Source organism: Hypoxylon trugodes (assembly GCF_022578975.1).
Source record: "Hypoxylon trugodes strain CBS 135444 unplaced genomic scaffold F4822scaffold_11, whole genome shotgun sequence".
Taxonomy (NCBI): Eukaryota; Fungi; Ascomycota; class Sordariomycetes; order Xylariales; family Hypoxylaceae; genus Hypoxylon; species Hypoxylon trugodes.
In genome coordinates, this window is record NW_026250026.1 from 1670579 (window position 1) to 1691201 (window position 20623).

General features: G+C 42.7%; 5 protein-coding genes across 5 annotated transcripts; 2 read left to right on the forward strand and 3 right to left on the reverse strand.

Moving 5' to 3' along the window:
- Positions 1–289: 289 nt before the first annotated feature.
- Positions 290–3167, reverse strand: F4822DRAFT_434824 (uncharacterized protein; the record flags this gene model as incomplete). The annotated part of the gene is made up of 2 exons (XM_051462072.1): positions 290–1823; positions 2866–3167. The coding sequence occupies 2 exons, from the start codon at positions 3165–3167 to the stop codon at positions 290–292; spliced, it is 1836 nt and encodes a 611-aa protein (XP_051309484.1).
- Positions 3168–8519: 5352 nt separating this feature from the next.
- On the forward strand, positions 8520–10091 carry F4822DRAFT_421535 (uncharacterized protein). Its single transcript, XM_051459804.1, has 2 exons — positions 8520–9368; positions 9511–10091. The coding sequence occupies exons 1-2, from the start codon at positions 9022–9024 to the stop codon at positions 9839–9841; spliced, it is 678 nt and encodes a 225-aa protein (XP_051309485.1). The 5' UTR covers positions 8520–9021; the 3' UTR covers positions 9842–10091.
- F4822DRAFT_421536 (uncharacterized protein) lies at positions 10058–12080 on the reverse strand. Its single transcript, XM_051459805.1, has 4 exons — positions 11919–12080; positions 11743–11839; positions 11186–11599; positions 10058–11136 (listed from the first exon to the last, which is right to left on the reverse strand). The coding sequence occupies exons 2-4, from the start codon at positions 11808–11810 to the stop codon at positions 10266–10268; spliced, it is 1353 nt and encodes a 450-aa protein (XP_051309486.1). The 5' UTR covers positions 11811–11839; positions 11919–12080; the 3' UTR covers positions 10058–10265.
- Positions 12081–12323: 243 nt separating this feature from the next.
- Positions 12324–14078, forward strand: F4822DRAFT_421537 (Fip1 motif-domain-containing protein). Its single transcript, XM_051459806.1, has 4 exons — positions 12324–12727; positions 12813–12865; positions 12926–13140; positions 13207–14078. Exons 1-4 carry the CDS (start codon positions 12524–12526, stop codon positions 13746–13748), a joined length of 1014 nt encoding a protein of 337 aa, XP_051309487.1. The 5' UTR covers positions 12324–12523; the 3' UTR covers positions 13749–14078.
- Positions 14079–15654: 1576 nt separating this feature from the next.
- Positions 15655–17046, reverse strand: F4822DRAFT_86098 (XAP5-domain-containing protein). Its single transcript, XM_051464091.1, has 2 exons — positions 16227–17046; positions 15655–16099 (listed from the first exon to the last, which is right to left on the reverse strand). The coding sequence occupies exons 1-2, from the start codon at positions 16950–16952 to the stop codon at positions 15746–15748; spliced, it is 1080 nt and encodes a 359-aa protein (XP_051309488.1). The 5' UTR covers positions 16953–17046; the 3' UTR covers positions 15655–15745.
- Between the last annotated feature and the right edge of the window lie 3577 nt (positions 17047–20623).

Here is a 20623-nt window from a genome sequence, read left to right on the forward strand (position 1 = left end):
TTGATTCATCGTGAATCGTCTGACTCGTCCAGACACCAAGATGCCGGCTCATAGCGGTAGTAAAATTGCATCGCCGAAGCAGAAAGAGAAAATCCTTACGAAATGAGGGGGAAAACGTAGCTCCCGAATCAAGCTAACCCCCAACAACACCGACTAACGCCAATCCATGGATCTCCTATTAACGTACAGCCCCGTAGAAGGATACACCAGGCACCTGATAGAGGTACACGGATGATAGGGAAGTGCATGTAATACAAGCTTAAGGAACGAAGCCACGCCGAGAAGCATCCTATACACCGCCGCCCATGAAGGCAGCTAGATCGTCTAGTTCGAGAAGCTGGCGTTCGAAGGCTACGCAAAGTTCGGTAGCGGTCATATCACTGCCCGAGGCTGGCGCAGAATCGGCTGGCTGTCCGGACGAGGATGGTGCTGGAGAGTCTGCCTTGACATTCCCTGGGGGCGGGCTCGCAGTTGCCGGCGTCGACACACCGGCCGATCCTCCGTTGATGGTGGTAAATCCAGATTTGCGCGGCGGCTCGCTGCCTCGACCGTCAGCTTGTTCTTGGGCGTTAGCCGACTGTGGACGTTCATAATCCATGCTGTCAGGATTATCAGGTTGGCTCGCAGTGTCTTCCTTAATCGACGGCACGGCAGGGTCAGGTTGTGTTCTCTGGAGCGTCCTATCGCCATTGCGCAAGACCTTATTCATGACAGACAGATGGCGATACCAGGGTACAGCTAAGATCCAGATATTTGCTCCATCTTGGAGGAAACGCATGCCATCACGAACGATCGATTCTGCCGTTTCATTAACATCGCCAGGTGTTAGACCTTTTAGACTGAACCAAGCCACAGTTGAACAAGCCGTGAAGCACGAAAACAGCATGACCAGTGGGAAATTGAGTACGGCATCCTTATCGGCATTGGCTTCCAGGGCAAGCAGGAGTGATACCACACTGTGGGCGGCCGCAAATACTCGGTCGACAGTCTGTAGGTGAACGTGCGGAACTATACGCCAGGTCTCATGGTTGAACCCCTCCGTGGTGACGAGATGCAGAAGTCTACGACGGTTAACCATGATGGTGGCGCAATGAAGGAGGCAGTGCAACATAGCATATGTGAACCCACTACCCATAGTAATATGGAGATTGATTTGCCCGACCTTGTCCATGAAGTGAGGCGGCAGAGAATTACGAACCGCTTCAATGCCCGCCTCAAGGGATGCGCAGTCCTCCTCGGAGAAGGTAGTACTTGTAACGGTAGTGAGCATCTCGATGACGTTACGCCAGGCCTGAGTCGCCATTACTATATGACCGAACTCCCCGACTTCGGACATTGGAGTGGACGGGTCCGGAAGCGTAGACGGCGGGCCGCCCGCTAGGGTGCGAACATAGACAGGTGTGCCGAAGTTATAGCTCATGTCTAAACACGGAAGTGGCACGTCCTTGATGTCATGGTGGGAAACGGCCGGCTGGCGGCCGGGGCTGCTTGTGAGGAAGCAATCAAGGACGTAAACGAGCCACAGCGTGCGGCGGAACGATTCGTCCTTGATGAACTGATCCGGGTCGCCTCGGTTTTGGTGGACCGCAATTATCCGATACATCTGGGCCATGCGGGCAGCTTGACCGAGGTAGATGTAGGCACGGACGGCATTGCGATTGCCCCATTCGTGGATGATCAAGAGGCAAAGAGCCTGAATATCCGCCAAGCTCGGGTTGTCGAGGTTCTGCATGATTATATTGATGGCCTTGACGGCAAAATGCTCGGCTGCCGCCGAGGCACCTCCCTGGCCGCCATATCGACGAATCAAAGCAGGAGAACTTCTGTACACAAAGAATTAGATAAGTCCGGTTCGCCTCAATTAACCTAACACAAGGACATGTTTTTTATGCGCGATCGGGAAGAGAGGCGGCGGGGAAGTATTTGCGGGAAGAGTGGGATTATTGGTGGGTTAGGCGAGACGCGAATGCACCTCCGGAGATGAATGAACCATTCGCCCGGAATCCTTTCAGAAAGTGGATAGGGCAGGTTCCGAAGGGGGGAGGGTTGTATTCGAGTAAAGGGAAAAAAACAAGAGAAGTAAAAAGAACGAGAAAAAGAAGAATAAAATTAATTTGCCTACCTCGCAGCGCAAGTCAGAAGACCGTTCACAATGCTAGCTTCGAGAGTGCCATTCTTCAGTTTCTGTAGGAAGGACGGTTTGTGGAAGGCGACGCAAGACGGAATAGTCTTGCTGATTACCCTTTCACATTCCGTCACCAGTTCCGGATTGAGTCTGTGGGGACGAACGAAAATACGTGTTAGTGGAGCCGATCAACGCGAACGAAACTTGGGGGAGGACAAGGGTACAGATTGAGATGAGAGCGCGTGTTGGGGCGCAGGGACAAACGGAGCAAAAAAGAACAGAACAGCAGGATTGGGGGCCCCCTTGGAAGAGAGACACTGGAAGTCCCGAAGCGAGACGAGGCAACCGGCATCCATCCCATCCATCCACAGCCCACCCAGAATTTGGTTAGTAAGTATTAGGGCGTCTGGCCGGCTGCACTCTGTGCTTGACCGAGACCAGGGAGCACGGATCAACCAAAATACCAAGCTTGGCCTGGTTCTCGGGGGTGCGCGTAGCTGTATTCGCCGCCCTCTGAGGCCAAAAAAAGGCCGAAACACCACGATGCCCACATTGTCATGCCCACATAGTTGTTGTCATGAATAATTAGGTAGACTTTCGAGGCACGAGGGGGATTTTCTGCCATTTCCGACGGGTGGAGAGGGATAAATGAGGTAACACGATTATGAAATAAATAGAAATAGAAATGGTAATAGCAATAAAAATGATGATGATGATAATTATAATGAAGGATGACTTACTTCTCAGTGTTCGACTGCATACTGCGCGGTAAGACGGTACCGGATGCTACAGGTTGGCGGTCGCTAGTAGCCGACACGCTTCGCTCTCCAGGTATGCTCTCTCGCGGACGTGGAGGTCTAGCAGGAGATTGCCCATGGTGATGAGCCATGCTTTCTGAAGGGAGATAGCATTCGTGCATTCCCTTCGCGCAGTTCCTACAAGGCGCCCGACCATTCTCGTAGACGCACTTGGTCTTGCCTTTGCGACAGCGTACACAAGCACCGCCGGCCCTGAGCGACGTGCCGCGGACGACAGACGCCATGAGGACAGATGGATGAATGGTTTTTCAAACAAGAAAAGAAAAGAAATGATGCGATTCCGAACAATATGGCGATGCTCCGAAGGCAGGTCCGGTAAAAGGTGAGAAAGTTGTTGAAGAGAAAAGTGAGAACGGAGAAGACGGGAGGCGGTGGATGTTCGGGTACGGGTGGAATGGTGGATGGGAAATTTTTTGAACAGTATAAATTTCGGTCGGAGTGGAGGTTTCAAGGGGGTGGGTTTATTGGGTGGGAGATTAGGGAAAATTGAAAAAGGAAAATAAAGATCGAAAGAAAAGGGGAGAAGGGTTGGAAGATGGGTAAAGAAGCCTAGGATGGCGTTCTGGCGCGATGCCGATTGAAGAGGGATGTTGCAGAGAAGACGGGCAGAACGGGAGGGAGGACAGAAATTAGGACGGACCAAAACTCGGGCGTTTGCGCTAAAAAATCAGCACGCGCACCTGAACCAGAACCCAGTTGCTTGAGCACTGATGATTCCCGAGGAAAGGGCAATGCGACAAGGCGGTCAATCCGGGGGGTGCAAGGCGGCCTAGCCCGGCTCTTTCTCCCTAGGTATCCTACGTAGGTACGCTTTCCCTCTTTTTTTTTTCTGCGCCTTCTCTATTATTATATTTTATTTCCTTGTGGGGGGCCACGACCGGGGATTCGCCCGTCTAATAGACGCCCATTAAGAAAAGAAAAAGAAAGGAACGACGAAAAAGAATATATATACACACTACCAAATGAGGTTTTTATCAAGTATACCCAAATTGTAAATGGGAATTGAGAATTATCACTTCAAATTATTTAGATGCACTCATATAAAAATTAAGAATGAGAAGAATAAGAAAAATCTCAATAATAAAAAAAGGTCAATCAAAACCCCCGGAGGCAGATTGATGAAATTCCCAAACTCAAACCTCTTTTCACTGGGGGGTGCACTTTCGGCTCCACGGCTCCCGGCGCTGGTCGTCTCTTTCGCGTGGAACTTTACCAATTTGGCTAGATAAATAATACGGGCTTATTCCGTACTGTCTGCACATACTGTGGACAACGCAATACGGGAAGGGAGGCAAGTTCCACCTACCTCATAATAATCATAATAATCTTCACAATCCGTCCACTCTACCGTTCTTTCTTTATTTTAACTCGGGTGGCTTTTGCATATGTACCTTCCTATACGTATATATGTAACTTATGATCTTGATCTTGCATGATGATTTCATCTCTCCATACATGAAAATTACCTTATTTATCTTATTTTATTTTCTCGTCTTATATTCTATCTACTCATCATATCCATCAAGTCAAGTCAGCCATCCAATGCATAGGTATATAAATGGGGTCGGATTCCTTTTCTTATTCGCTTCGCGCCGCTCGGGAAACCAAGGGGAAAAAAGCGAAATGGAGATTTTTCACAGCAAGCCGACTAACTAAACACCGGTCGGGGCTGAATGATGACAGAAAATGGAAAGTTTAAATAGTGAGCGCTTAGACTACTTAAGTAGTTAGGTATGCGCCTAATGTGTGAGAAATATGGATGTTTAACCACCCTTCAACTTTAGTAGAAAAGAAAAGGATGTACGTGTTACTTCAGTTACTTCATGTACGTACTGTGAGAGGTCACGGACACGGGGGTTCTAGAGCGGCGGATGAAGCTGGGCTTTTTCGGAGTGTCGGTCCCTGTTTTACGACCTTACGACCTTTGAGATCTTGGTTAGGATCCCGCCAATATAACCTACCTAAGGTAGGTTACTTCCCGGGAATGTCCTTCGAATACCTAGGTATACATACATACGTCGACACTTTTCGTTTACTAGGCAACTCGGAACTTATTTTCTTACTGTTCCAGGGTTTTCAAAATTGGATGCGCACATACAATAGCCTCTTGGGACGCAAGTACCCAGGCGGCCAGGTAGTCCCTTTAAATATCAATCCACTTGTAGGATTAATATTACATACATAAGTATGTAATAGAACACCGTTGCCTCCGAGCTATATGCCCCCTTTCTTACCACCAGCTATTCATTCGTCATACCTCTCTCTGCGCACCCAAGATATCTGTAAATGTATATACATATAAGTATATACCTATATATATACCCAGTACACCATAGGAGTTTTCGCACCATAAGGTACCAAGCAAAAACACCCGGGGCTGTAGTTGTCGGCTGACGAAGCCATGAATCGGATAACCGGGGGCTGACTCAATGTAACCTTGACCAGGCAACCCAGCTCGCCACGTTGGTTTACTCAGAACTCCGCCGGCCGCCAACTTGTGCGTAGCCCAAAATTGTTGGCGTATCACAGACCACTCAAGAAGAGGGCACACGGCGCGGGAAGGCTCTTGCTAATCACGCACAGGCTGACCGAGATGGGTCCGCTTCGCCGTCGCCGAGACAATGCAATTTTTTTTTTATCATTTGTACCCAGTATGGGACAATCCAAACATTTGAACCGGCCATTACAATTATTTGATATAAAGAATTCCCCATGCGAGTCGAGTAAAGCGTAACAAGTTGATTCTGCAATCACCTGGCATACATCTATCCCTCCTATTCCTTGCTACTCGGAACCTACCTACTTAGGTAATATTCTTGGTATATCCGGAGGGCGGATAGTCCGAGATAGAGATCGTGCCATGAATGGGTGACACCAGAGCTGCAGTGCCATTGTGTGCAAATCGTCGTCATCCCCATCATCCTACTCCTCTTTGGACATCGGCACCGGGACTACAAGACACCACCATCGCCATATGAATACTTACAAGATCGTATCAATGCCAAGTCGAGGATGAGTACCCCCCCGAACGATGTCATCCTGCAACCTTACGACCGTTCCCCGCTAGTAGCTCTGCTACAACCGAACCTCGCTAGGCCGACAAATCCTAATCGATTTCCATCCCGTACACTAAACTAATTGGTATCTACAAACGAATTGACACAACTCGGCTGTTATATCCCGCGTTCTTTTTATCGCTTAGAAGGTAATGAATTTAGATTATCGGCAATTAGACCAAACGAGGGTGTGTTCCGACCGAAGATGAAGTTACAAGCAATAATAAGATTTAATCCCGGAGTACCCATGAAACTGCCTTATTTACGTGGGCGTGGTAAGGGGACGCGCCAGGAGTCTCAGGCTCCAGGAGGATGGCATTACCCCGACGTCTACCATCCGTTGAATCCGTTCAAACCGAAGCGCCCTCGAACTCCTTACCAACCTACAAAATCCGCCCTCCCTTGTTTTTCCCGGAAATCTACAGAATTGTGAACAGATACTGGGGATCACCGGAAAAGCTCACGTTTTCTTTGTTCCTTCTCTTTCATCCAAATACCGAATATTTTCAGATGAAAATGAAATATGTCATAATGCCTAGGTAAGAAGTATAGTAAATGCATCTAGTAAATTCGACGAGACCGATTCGGCTTGCCACCTCCCCCTCCCTATCCTAAATATAGATAGTAGGCGCATTTAAAAAGAAAAATATATATATCGGAAAGAGAAAAAAAAGGAAAAAGAAAAGGCACTTATGTCTATCGCCTCGGTTGACTTACTAGGTCACCAGGTATTTGTACGTGAGACGTGAGATGTAAGATGGCGGAGTCCGTAACTCGAGTACTTACCGTGGTATATAAATAGATAATCCACAATGCGGCGACCGAAAACACATAACCTCGTCAGCTTGTCCCGCTGCTTGTTTTAAATGCTCAGGTTTTATCAGCAGCTTTGGTGTCTATAGTTACTTACTTAGGTACGATATCATTGTAAATGCACTCACCTCAACATCGAGAACCTCTCATCCAAGAGGGAAACATTACAATGTGACCCTTTTGTCGCTGAGGGAATCAAACTGTGCGGACTTGTTATACACTGTATGCGCCCGCGTCGGCCGGATTACCCGGACGTATATATCCGTTACAGAACTAAGTATTATTGGATTTACATATGTAGATAAAATAGGCCGCTGTTTATATGTAGATATGTAATCTAGGTACTCAGTATACACATAGATACACGCGGTAGGTACGTCTTCCTCGGGGCACCATCGAAAGTCTCGGCAACAACGGATTAAAGGGGGCGGCCCGAATCCTTTATCCTGAAATTCGCACACGCCCATTTACGTCTAGTCAAAGGTTTACACGTAACGTACCGCGGGTCGAGATTACCCATGACAAAATAAAATTCGTTCGTGTCTTCTCGATATTCTGCAGAAGATATCGTGAAATAAAATAAAGGAACCTACTTGCATCATACTAACAGTGAGTACGGTCCGATATCGAACCCCCAGTCGACAGGACAATCCAGACCGGCATATTCGGAGCAAGGGGAGAATAGGAAGGTTGTGCGGCAAGTCATGCCGCTCGGATTCGGCGTCAGCAGCCATCCGCATGTGCAGATATATATCCCTAGGTACATGTATATACTTAATGCATATCCACACCCGTCACCCACCATCTTAGTAATACACGTATTCCCCAACGCCATATTTATTCTCTTCCGGCATGGGCTGACCACGGACGATGTAGCTACCGAAGTAGTCCGATCTTCTCCTTAGCCAGTCTGCTGATGGTCACGTGCTCCAGCCCACGATACGTATCTACGTGGATGATGAAGAGGGGTGAGTACAACTGGCGGATGGCCAATGTCTTAGAGTACTCCGAGTCTTCCGATTCCCAATTTTCATCCGCCCCGTGTATATATTAGAAGGCTCGCACAATCCTTTACCCCCTCCCACTCTCTAACGGTGTATTATCATTATGAACAATAAAGGTAAATTTTATCCCCCAAGATTGAGTGTCCCTTTAGCGCGCCATTCGTGGCTAAAACGATAATTTACCGTTACCCTCCAAGCCGATGTCGATCTTCCACAACCAGTATTTATAAATAATCGGACATAATAAGCCACAATGTTCTCTACAACACCCAACATAACAATGTAGTGAAATACAGCCTATCAATAGACAGGGTACAGAAAATAATAATTTGAGTGTAAACCTGTGAAGTTTTAGCTTATCGAAGTGTTCACATTTACTCTTATTATAACGAAAATTGAATTAAGGTAATAATTCATTCCGATAAACAAAACGTCAGCGTGTCAAGATATAAATATAAACTACATACATTTATTAACGCGAAGAACTGTAACGTATTCCTGTCATAAGCGGTTTTCGTTATGTTATATGTCTTAGAAAGCAGGAGATTGTTAGGAATGGTAGACTTTCTATTTTATAATAATGATTATAAGAAAAGTTACGTTTAAAATATCGAGTACATTATATTTATACTTCGTATCCAATAGATGGCTTGTTTTTAATTCTAAGGACTCCTTTTCTCTTTTCTCCTTTTTTTAATTACCTTATTAGTCTATTCTTCGACTAACAACTTATACCTTTTCAAGGTAATCTAAACCAGCAAATATTAAAATGTATTTTAATTCCTAGGTTTAAGATTATCCGATTAAATGTTCCTTAAGTGTTTCGGTTCTTCCTGCGGGTTGATTGTACCTGATCGATCGGTCAACAATTATCAGTGGCGTTCTGTTAGGGTGCAGATATGTGACGCTTACCTTGCATCCAGTTCCCAATCCTGGCAACTTTGCCGAGCATCCAAGTTCTGATCGAAAACTACCCCGCGGTCCCAGCCACCGGTTTGATCTTCGGGCCCTCATCTCATAATACCTACTCACCCAACAGGCAATTATTACTAAAGAAATAAGGTCAATGTATCGTGATTAATCGCCTTGGTATCCTATCGTGTCTTGAGTGAGTCATTATATAGAGCGAATAGGTAAATGACGTTACCGATCCTACCCAAGTAGTCTCCTCACTCCTTTACTCACCTATCGAAAATTCAAGGTCAATGGAATACCAACAAACAGTGCCGACGCCGTCTTATTCGGCTCCAGCTTCGGCCCCCGCTCCAATCTCGGCTTCGATGCCGCCGGAAGCTAGATTAGAACGTCCCATCTCTACGCCTTTCGCGGGGACCGACATCCGATCCATAAAAACAGCTTGTGAGTTCTCCTTAGGAGAATATCTCACCCTCCAGAGACGGCGACGATATGACGACCCCGCCAGCGAACACCGCCTCCGAGCGCAGAGGGGTATCGTCATGAGCGACTTGCAGGCACTGCGTAGTGAGGTGTCCGACCTAGTTAAGACAACCGAATCTCATAGATGGCGTCGCTGGCTGTTGGGTGGTATTGTGTGAGTTTAGTGTCCTTGTGATAGCCTTTGGGATGTTGATAATTCCATCATCTCGAATTTCTTGTACCTCTTCATCTCCCCTAACCCTTTCACTTACGGCATGTTATAATTCATGTGTTCCTAGCTGCTCATACTTATTTAGTGCTTCATTTATACCCGCGGTTCGTAGGATCTTCCGTCGGTCCGAAAAGGATAACGAGGCGAATGACACCGAGTACGCATTTAAGAGGAGTAAGTCGCTAATCGGCCGGATTCTGGACTCTGTACATGGCAAAAGTAAACTTGCTTCGGTGGCCTTTTTTGTACTGGCAGTGTTATACGTATTCCAGAGCGAAGTGTCGTTACGAGTGGCTAGGACAATTTCGAAACGGTTGAAGCGGCTCATGGCCAAAGTCGAGAGGGGAGAGCAAGGTCTCGGAGAAGAGGATATAAAGGTTTTGAATGGTTGGCGTTGGCGGGTGCTTCTTTGGTAACTATTTGTTCAGATTCGGGTAAGGCTACATGTCTATGTATTGAGACTCGTATCCTTTTCACACGTTATAATACCTTTGTGCCCTTTCACCTCCACACACTAAATGCTCATGTATCATAAAGGGTAGAATATGTTGCTCCCATCATCGTCAAGGAATGAAACTACTTGAGAATAATTAACTATACCTAGCAAGTGCACATCACGTAACAACTACAACTCTCGAGAGTAATGCTCATCTATTATCTCCTAGCTATATCTATAGACGCATTTTCCGTAGGATTGATAACTACGTGCTAGACATCATATAGTAAGATTCTTTTCGAGAGCGCTCGCGAAGCCATAGCGTCTAACAGTGCTCCCCACCGGGTACGAGGCTACGTACCAAATTTTTATTGGGGTATCTACATCAATGCTCCCTACTATGCCTAGAACATGCCGTTACGATCGCCATCGTTATTAATAAAATTACCCAGCTGCAGCTGGGTCATGTCTTCTCTCGCGCTGGCTACATCGCTGGCTACCTTTAGGATACCCTGCTGCAATTCCCTAAGCACAGCGCTAAGCTCCTGGGCCCTTTCGTTGGGACCGATCGATGTGCCATTTTTGTTCGCCATCATCTTTTGTAATTGCTCCACGAGACCGTCGGAAACGCCATGCATATGTGTTTCGATCTCTGACATGTTGCTGTTATATCTCTTCACCTGCTCCTCCATCTCGTCTGCGGCCTTAGAAAAGAAGCTAACAAGATCCTGACCATCCGCTTCCGTGTTGGCTGTCCCCGCCGGTTGTTGTCTGGGTGACCATATACCAGCTGTATGGTATTGCTCGGGTAGTTTTAAATTGTCAATGGCTCGAAAGCTAAGACGCGCGTGATCTACATCCTGTGCAACTAGACCGCGGGCTGCTTCAATGGCCTGGGCAGCAGAGGCAAGCGCATTGTGTGCACTATCATATTTCTTGGCGACAAAGCCAACATCGCTGGGGATACTCTCAAGCATCTCCTTATGGCCAGGGATGAAAGAATCGACTTGCTCCTTATTTCTCATTTGCTGCTGGATGAACATATCAACGCTCTCGATTTTCTTTTGTAAGTCCTCCTGAAGATCGTTGAACCGTGTAGTACCCTTCAAATTGCTCACGTCGATACGTACACCGGGTACCGTCTGTTGAGCTGCTGCTTGTCCCATCGTCAGGCCGAGGCCGAGTGAGCCACCTAAGCCGATGCTAGACTGCTGCGGCTGTGATTGTCCGAGAGGATTCGGTTGTGGTTGAGTAGATTGGCCGAGAGCGCTGCCACTATAGACTAAGTTAGAGGACACGACGCGAGATGGTAAATTTTACTTACAACAGGCTGGGCTTCTGTTGGGCTTGCTGGCCAAACATAGTCGAGCCAGTATTGTTGGTTGTTGGTTGGGAGGGTTTCAGGGAGCTGCTGAACAACCCCCCAGAAGCCCCAGTGCCTGTAGACGCGGTTTGGCTAGCCATGTTACCACCGAAGAGCCCCCCAGTGCTTTGGTTCTGCGTTTGTATTTGTGGTGTTTGCGCCTGGGCGGGCTGTTGGTTGCCGAAGAGGCCTCCAGTTTGTTGCGGCTGCGCTGTTGCGGTGGAGGTCGAGCCGAGGAGACCACCGGACTGCTGTGATTGCGAGGTGGTAGCCATGGAGGACGCAGCGTTACCAAATAATCCAGACGGCTTGGGAGTAGTCGATGTATTCGCGAATAGACCCCCGGGTGCGGAAGGCTGGCTGCTGGCGGAACCACTGTGTTGCGCGTTCAAGGTTAGTTCCTGTTTATGACGTATATGTGAAGGGGACTCGGTTCGTTGCAGGAAGTTAGGCTGGGAGAGGCCAGTCTATGTAATGGCTATAGGACAAGAACAAAGGACCAGAGAATATATACTCACAAAAGATTGGCTGAAGATGTATTGATGGACAGGCCACCAGGACCACTAGCTGATCTTGATAGGGCCATGATGGCTGGTGTGGAATGTTGGGTGTTTCCTGAGCACGCAGTTAGCATCCACCTTTGTTTGCTTGAAGTAAAAATATATAATATGCATTATAAGACATATTCACATACCTCTTAACCTATCATACCCAAGAGCATGGAGATTTATACATGGGGTGTATGCAAGTGAGCGTATTTATGTATATGTGTGGAGGAGGCGATGATGAAATGAAGGGTGAATAAGTTTAGTTGAATGTATGTAGGAAACCTTGGAAGTGAGAATGCGATTATTTTTCTTCCTTTCCGCGCTTGAGTCGCGTTCCGATATGGTGTTAGCGTGTATGCATGTTCCCGTAGGTACCTTATCTCCTTGGCAGTTGCTAGCTTACAGGTATCTTAGATGCCTACCTACAGTGCCTACCTAGGTAGGTAGGTACCTGCCTAGCTATAACCTGGCCATAGCTTCGCGACTACCTAGGTAAGCAGTAGCTACCTACCCATATGCAGCATTCAAATGTTGCTAATTCCAATTCTCCAATCAGCTCTACGCCCACTCCCCTCCCCCTGCCCTAGCACTCTGTAGCTAACCTTTGGAATCTTTACTTTACATCCCCACATTCTACAAGATAACCCTGCAGAACTGCGAACAACATTCTTTGCGACACCCTCGACATTCGGATTTTACAGCTACCTACCTAACACATACCATTCGCAACTCATAGGACCCTGAAAATACAATGGATATTGACGATGATGACGATTTCTACGTTCCCGATGAGCCTACCACCCATGAAAACCATACAGATCCAACCAACACTACCGACGCAACTATACCCATACAATCGCGGACACAGTTGCAAGAACAGCAGGAGCACGATGAAGAAGATCTAGAAGAAGGCGAAGAAGAGGATGAGGGCGCTGATATGGATGAGGATGACTCGGTACGTACTGCGATTATGGGAGATTACCTATTCCATCAGCATCTTCAGTATATATGTAGATTGAACTAATACATCCGAATTATAGGACATAGACATAATTACAGAAAGAAAAGACGGCACCAACGCTCCTCCGCAAACGTGGGTCATCCCTTCTCTCCTACCCTCTATCAACATCAACTCTACTTACATATTCGGTAGCCAATCGCGGTATAGCGACATACGAAACATTCCTCAAAGGTCGGCGTCAAGTGACGCGACGACTAAGCCCGCTGTTGTCAAGAAGGAGGATACGACGTCGCGCGCTTCATCGGGTTCCGAGCTACCTCCTGTCTCCACATCCAAAGTAGATGTGAACGCAATTCCGGTCTATAAACCCGTAGGAAAACCTATCACACAAGTCAATATCGATGAAGGTTCGTTTCATGCCACCCATCCTCTTCTCACCTCTACGCGCCCACGACTAACATATGCCATTAAAGATCTAGCTGAGAACGATAAGCCTTGGAGAAAACCTGGCACCGACCTAAGCGACTACTTCAACTACGGTTTCGACGAGTTCACCTGGGCCCTCTACGCTGCTAAGCAGGATAACGTGCGCAACGAATACAGTTCGGACGCGATCGCGCAGAATAATAAGAAAATGATGGAAGATATGCAAATGATGATGATGGGTGGGATGCCGGGGATGAGCGGGACAGGTACAACAAGCTCCATGGCGAATATGCCAGGGATGGACGGCATGCCTCCCGAGATGCAAACTATGATGCAGCAGATGATGGCGTCGGGGCTTGACCCGAGCCAGATGGATGCCTCAGCTATGTCTGCTATGTTCTCGGGTATGCAAAACCCCGGGGGTAATGCCGCGGGTGGTCAAGGCAATCAAAATCAGAATTTCGGAGCACCGGGCCAGGGGTTTGGCGGCAATCAAGCACAGAATTTTGGCTATGAGCAAGGAATGGGCCGGGGCGGAAGCGGAGGCGGGTTTGGTGGTCGTGGTCGCGGCGGGCGTAGGAACTGGTAAACCACGTCACCGTTTCTCGCTGAAATGTGTTTAGCCAGTCGATCTTGATTATCTTTCATACTATAGAAAGATATGTACTCTATATCAAGCCGGGCCGTAGAATTCCAACTAGCATAGTGGCCTCACGATACCCCTGAGAGCATCTGTAGTTTTAGGGTTTTGTTTCCAACCTCCCAAGCATGGGCAGTGGGCAGTGCTCTCATCTCTCGCGTTGGTTTCATTTGTAGAAAACACATGGTAAAATACAATTGCGCTCTACCTCTCAAGGGGCTATAAGCAGCGAAGTTAATATTCAACAAGAATTATCAGTGTATATTTGTAAACACCTAACCTTTTACCATTGACCCATTTTCTCGATTACAAAGGCCTGGGCGTCTATAAATCATTCCCGCTTTTTCTGTTAATACGTGGGGATAGATTATAAGATTTCCCACTTGCTAATGTTACTTCTCGGACGACGTACATCGTATGTAAGTAATCTCAGTGCCGAGACTAGAAGACCACGATATATAAACTGGATCCCGATCCGAAAAGTGATCCGGTGCCGGATATATGCAATTCCCTACAAGGATCGCTAGGCCAATCAGCAATCATACCACAGCACGTTCCGGGCAATTGGCACGCCGTGCGTGTTTCTCCCCTACCGAGATCTGCGGGTCTAGATTCTAAAGTCCGTGAGATGGCGGCTACGTTCGCCTAGCCAATACCCGGACATTCCTAAATTTAAGTGTCCTCGTTCCTAGTTTTGGTATTCTAAGCCTATAGGCCTATTGATGAGCCCTCGTGAACTTCAAGTGGCAATAGAAGAGACAAGGGGGTACAACAAACATCTACCAGGTTTATCCATTTCGAGGCAGTACCATCTTCTCCTTTGGCTACACTTGACTTGTGTACCAAAATTCACCACTTATCCTCCACTCCCCCATCTTCCTCTCATACCGGCCGTTACAACCAATGGGAAACTACACGTGGACACACAATTGCATAATTCGGCAATATAGCAGCACATTGTCATTCCCTATGCTACATCGGAATGGCGTTGACTAGGCTTGCGCCGTGAGGCGGGATACTATTCTAGTCAGGTCTCATGGTAAAGCTTCACTCCACGATACGTCAAATTGAAAGACCCATCTAAGGCCTTTTCAAACGAAGGATGGTAGTGAAATCCGATGTGGTTATTGGTTGGTTGCACTGCATCTCTCACACACATACACCCCTACCTCGATTTTCCCATCTTCCTGCGTGAAACATGCATCCCTTAAAAAGAGGCATGGTATTTAGAGGGACGACTCCCTTCAGAATATATTCGACCTCCCGGATGTCCTGGTGCCGGGCACCGACAAGCACATTGCCCTCCACAAGTATGCCATGGCTAACGCAATGGATCTCTCCAAGGTGGCCATTATCGCTGCTTCAACTAAGGAACCCCGGGCGATGATACAGCAAAGCTCCAATATAGCTACAATATTTGCGCCTATCCTAGCAGCCATTCTCCAATGCCAACGGCTACTCAGCGTGGCGTCGCTGTCCCTTTATATCCCGGCTCATTGGTTAGCATGGCAAACACTCTTTGCGGGTCGGGTTGTTGCCTGCCAGCTTTATGCAATTTTAGGAACATTCTCGTACCATATTACCACTCTAGGGATAATGCTCTGGGAAACAAAAACAGCTCAGCGTTTGCGGAAGAAGGTCGTGTTTGAATTCTTCACGCTGATGCTTGGGTCGAGTGGTAACCAACTATGCCTACTTTTGTTTTGGCCAGGTTGGTGGGTGTTGGGATTGATCGGATTGGCGACCAAATTGTGTCTTGGGTAATATCACCTATTAAAGTGCTTTTCGTAAGTAGCCTTCAAACAGGTATAAGGTCATAACTCGAGTTTTCCTGACTAGTGATACCAGACGAGCACGTATATGAACTTGCAGCTATTCCTCTACGCGGGCTTATCGGGGTCGAGGTCGAAGAATGGCTAACTGGTCAGTGAGGCCCGCCCAGATGTTCAGGAGTAAAAGAACGTATTCCCGCCGAGATCACGTCTCACTTCCTTCTGATAATCTTTCTCTGGGTCGAACTCCTGCCAGACACTAGCGGGGTATATATGCTTATTCCGCTCATACCATCTTCGGTCAACCACCTTGGTGAAAGCTGGGTCGTCTGAGGCACCCTCGAGCTCACCTATATCCGATTGCGTTCTGGTTGATCTAACAATTTGGCATGGCTGTTTAGCCTGCCCTTGCTCACCTTTAACATCCTGGGACGAGGCTAGTTCCGGTACTTCAGCAAGATAGTCGAAAAGCAGTTTACCAGTAGGGCCAACGGCTTTGTTCATGATAAAGAACAGGAAGTCAAAATGCTATATATCCAACATGGTTAGGTACATGTCCCGGGATTTTTGTAGAGAACACCGAAATAGTAGGAGGGGGAGTAGGATAGATATAATAGAATCAACAAAGAGACAAATGAACAGATAAGAGACTTACGTGCGGAATAATTATGTTTCCTCGAACCATCATTAGATCGTCCACTCCGACTCGTGCCCATTCCCTTCTCGCATTCGCCTTTTCACCTACACCTAAATCGGCACCGACCTTCCTGCTTTTGTCAAGGAATACCCAGACAAAATCTCCTTTCTTAACACGGACAACACCCCCAAGGATATCGGTGCCATCATAAAACACGAAAGGAATCGCAATTTCGGTCATCTTGACTGCTTCTTGGCGGGCCAGGAATTCGCGTCGTAGGGCTTCTCTTTCCGCTGCCTCCCGGCGGAGAGCTGATTTAGTTACCGAACGTGGAACAACCGAGACAGACGAGTTTGCTTTGAACTTGAGCTTCTTCTCTCGAGATTCCCCGTGGTCGTCCCGCCCATCTCCTCCGTTGTCATTGCCAGTGGTATCTTCGTCATCATCTCCGAAGGACAATTTAGCCCCACCAGTCTTAGCCAACTTTTTCTCCTTCTTCAATTTCTTTTTGCGTGGATTGGGGGGGTCGCTAGTATCATCTGGGGTGCCGGTACGAGAACGGTCGGGAGTATCTAGAGGAGACCCAGTAACGATAGCTTCTCGCACTTCGCGTTCTTGCTGCTCAAGTACTTCGGCACGTCGTTTGCGAAAGTCAGACAACGCTACCAATCCGACGGTATTGGTAGATATGCGCTCCTGCGTTGTCTTATTTTGTGATGTGAAGCGAGATTCGGACGGGGGCATGGTGTAATTTAGAGAAGTAACGATCTTGTTGCAGCGATACTATGTGTGATATACGAAGGTTGGTGTCAAAATTTCTACATATTTGCGACAGAATCCACCCCGGTCCATTTTGAATGTTTTTACGCTAAATTACAGTTTATATACACAGTATTCTGTGGTTTTCGGACTGTGTTTTTTAAATGCCTGAGATTTTTTAAAATATTATGTCATTTTTTTAAATTTTATTTTAAAAAAGTTTTAAAAATTAAAAAAAATATTTTTATATTATATATAATATAATAAACCTATACCTTAAAAAGATATAATTGTTATTAAGTTGATTAATTTAAGATATCTTAATTTGAAAATAATAATATTAATAATAGGTTAAATAATTAAATAAATTCTATTTATTAAAGAGGCTTAAAATTTTTTAATTATACTTATAAGAATATGTCACAAACCAGCCACGAAGGACCCTTGTTGAGACCACGAAGGATGGAGTATGGGCAACCTATCACAGCTAAACTCCGATTTGATATGCTAAGATGCAACATATCGCAACACATCGCAACACATCGTAACATATCGCAATAACCTCAAGATGAAAAGGGAAGGAGGAATAATTATATAATTATAAATATTTCCTATATATTTAATTATTTTTTTTATAATTTTTTAATTATTAACCTAAGATTATTCTTTTAAATATAATGAGAGGATTCCAAGCCTCTCTGACAAATAGAACGTACTTAATTACTTAACCTATTATTGATATTATTACCTTTAAATCAAGATACCCCGGATTAGCCAATCCAGCAACGACTATACCTCTCTGAGACATAGGTTCGTCATAGAATAATCTTAAATTAATAATTAAAGAATTATAAAAAAAAATAATTAAATATATAAGAAATATTTGTGATTATATAATTTAATATCTTTTTTTTAATTACCTTTTATTCCCTTTTATTTTAATATTAAATAAAATAATATTTCCTTTTATTTTATCTTATTTTAAAGTTAAACAGAGAATATTCTTCCCTTATACTTTATTAATTAATAAAGTAAATTATTTTTTTTATAATTCTTTTATAATTAATTATTTAATATTTTATTTAATTTATAAATATATGATTATAAAATATTAAATTATAATATTATTTTTTTCTTTTTTAAAAGATGTTATTTAGTTTAATTAATAAAAGGAAATGTAATAATTAATTTAAATTATCTTTTATTGATTATTATATGTGATGAACCTATGCCTCGGAAAGGTATAGTCATTACTGGATTAGTTAATCTAGGATGTCTTAATTTAAAAATAACAGTATTAATAATAGGTTAAATAATTAAATATATTTTATTTGTCAGAAAAGTTTAGAATCTTTTTATTATATTTAAAAAAATAATCTTAAATTAATAATTAAAAAGTTATTAAAAGAATAACCAAATATATAAAAAATGTGATAATTATATAAATATTCCTTATTATTACTTCCTTTATAAATAAGATTAGATACCCTTATTTTTATTTATATTTATCCATATTATACTCCTTGGATAAAACTGGATATCCTTATTTATACTTATTTATATCATATGTCATATATTCCCATTACCATTACCCCACCTCAGCAAAGAAAAACATTTCCTTTAAGGTCCTACATCCTTATAAGCACGTATGGTTTATGACATTCTTAATATTTAATTCTTTAAATTAAAGAAACTAACTTTAAGATAATATTATATATTTATTATTTTAATAAAAATTTAGTTTATAAAATCATTTCTAAGATTTATTAATATTATAAATATTAGATTATTAATATTTTATATAATAAAAAAGAAATTTTTATAAATTTTATAATTTAAATTAAAAAAAAGAAATGTTATTTAGAACTAAAAAAGGAGGTTAAGGAGCTTTATTTTTAAGAATTATTATTTTATTTAAATTATTATTAAAAAATATGTTATTTATTAAATAAAAAAGATATATGACAAACCTATGTTTTAAAAAATATAATCATTATTAAATTAGTTAATCTAAGGTATCTTAATTTAAAGATAATAATATTAATAATAGGTTAAATAATTAATTAGATTTTTTATTTATCAGAAAGGCTTAAAATCCTTTTATTATATTTATTAAAATAATTTTAAATTAATAATTTAAAAACTATAAGAAAAAATAACTAAATATATAAGAAATATTTATAATTTGATGGTTATATGATAATATAATATATTATATCTTAATATTTCCATATATAAATAGATAATCTTTTATATATAATCTTAAAGAGGATTTATTCTTTTTTAAATATAATAATATATATTATCTTATTTCATTATTTTATTTTATTTATTATTATATTTTCTTAATTATATATGTATCTATTAATATTGATTAATATTATTAAACATTAACAACATAGATTAACAAGGTTAGAAGAATTATTACCACTATAATCAGAAGAATATCTTATGATAATATAAGTGATAATAGCATATCTCTTCCATATATATATTTATTATTGTTAACCATATTGGAAGGGAAGTAATTAGAAATCTTAATATAAGGTGTTATTTAGTAATTTATGGGATAATTATTTATTTCTTTAATAAACCTAGAAAATTTTAATATTAAATTAATAATAGCCAAGGAAGAATTAATCAACTTATTAAGAATGATCATAAGTTAACCTTTCTTTTTGGTTAATTAATTTAATCTTATAATAACTAAATGATAACAATTTAACCTGAATATGGTAAATATTTATGAGAAAGTAATATGGATATTGGTGATGTTTGTAAAGTTTAAAACAACAGATATAAACTTATTTAATATATAAATAATAAAAGAGACCCTCTAAAATTATTAAGAATAATTTAAAGACTTTATAATTAATAATTTTAAAATAATATTATTTAATCTATAATTAAGCCTAAAAAATATATTTATGAAATAAAGCATATATATTGGAAAGGCTAACACCAGATATTCTAATATATTTATTAACCTCATGATAACCTAAATATTACCTATTTGGGATATAAGGGAATTAATTATAGTCAAATAAAAATAATTTGACATACTGGTGTGGAAAATTCTAATAATCATAATTAACCAAAGAATGGTTTATTTAAAGTTGATCTAAAGCTAATCTTAACCAATATCTACCTTTGGCCAGGTAGTAATAAAATCCCTTGCATAATAAATATTATTTGGAAGAACTATGCTAATAAGAAATCCTATCTTATTTATTTTCTCTTAACAATCCCCTGAAACTCCATTTTAACCAAGATAACCAACACCACCAATAGTAATAGGCATATAAGGTAGACAAGTAGGACCATATATAACAAGAACAAAAACTAGATATTAGTCTTAGAGATCATTAATGGCCAATTCTAATTCCATATTACCCCACTTGCTATTACACCCACAACCCAACCCCATTAACAATCTATTAACAATACCTAATAAGCCTTTGTTAACATAACCATCACAGCCCCTACTAATATCTAATAACCTGTTAATGCCTAATTAACAGGTATTTTTATTATTCTTTTCTTCTCCCCCATTTGTTGGATATTTATATTTATATTTATTTAATTATCTTTTAATAGGTTATCTAGGGTATTTTAATATGGGTTTCTAACCTGGGTATAGCCTATTATTTAATTAA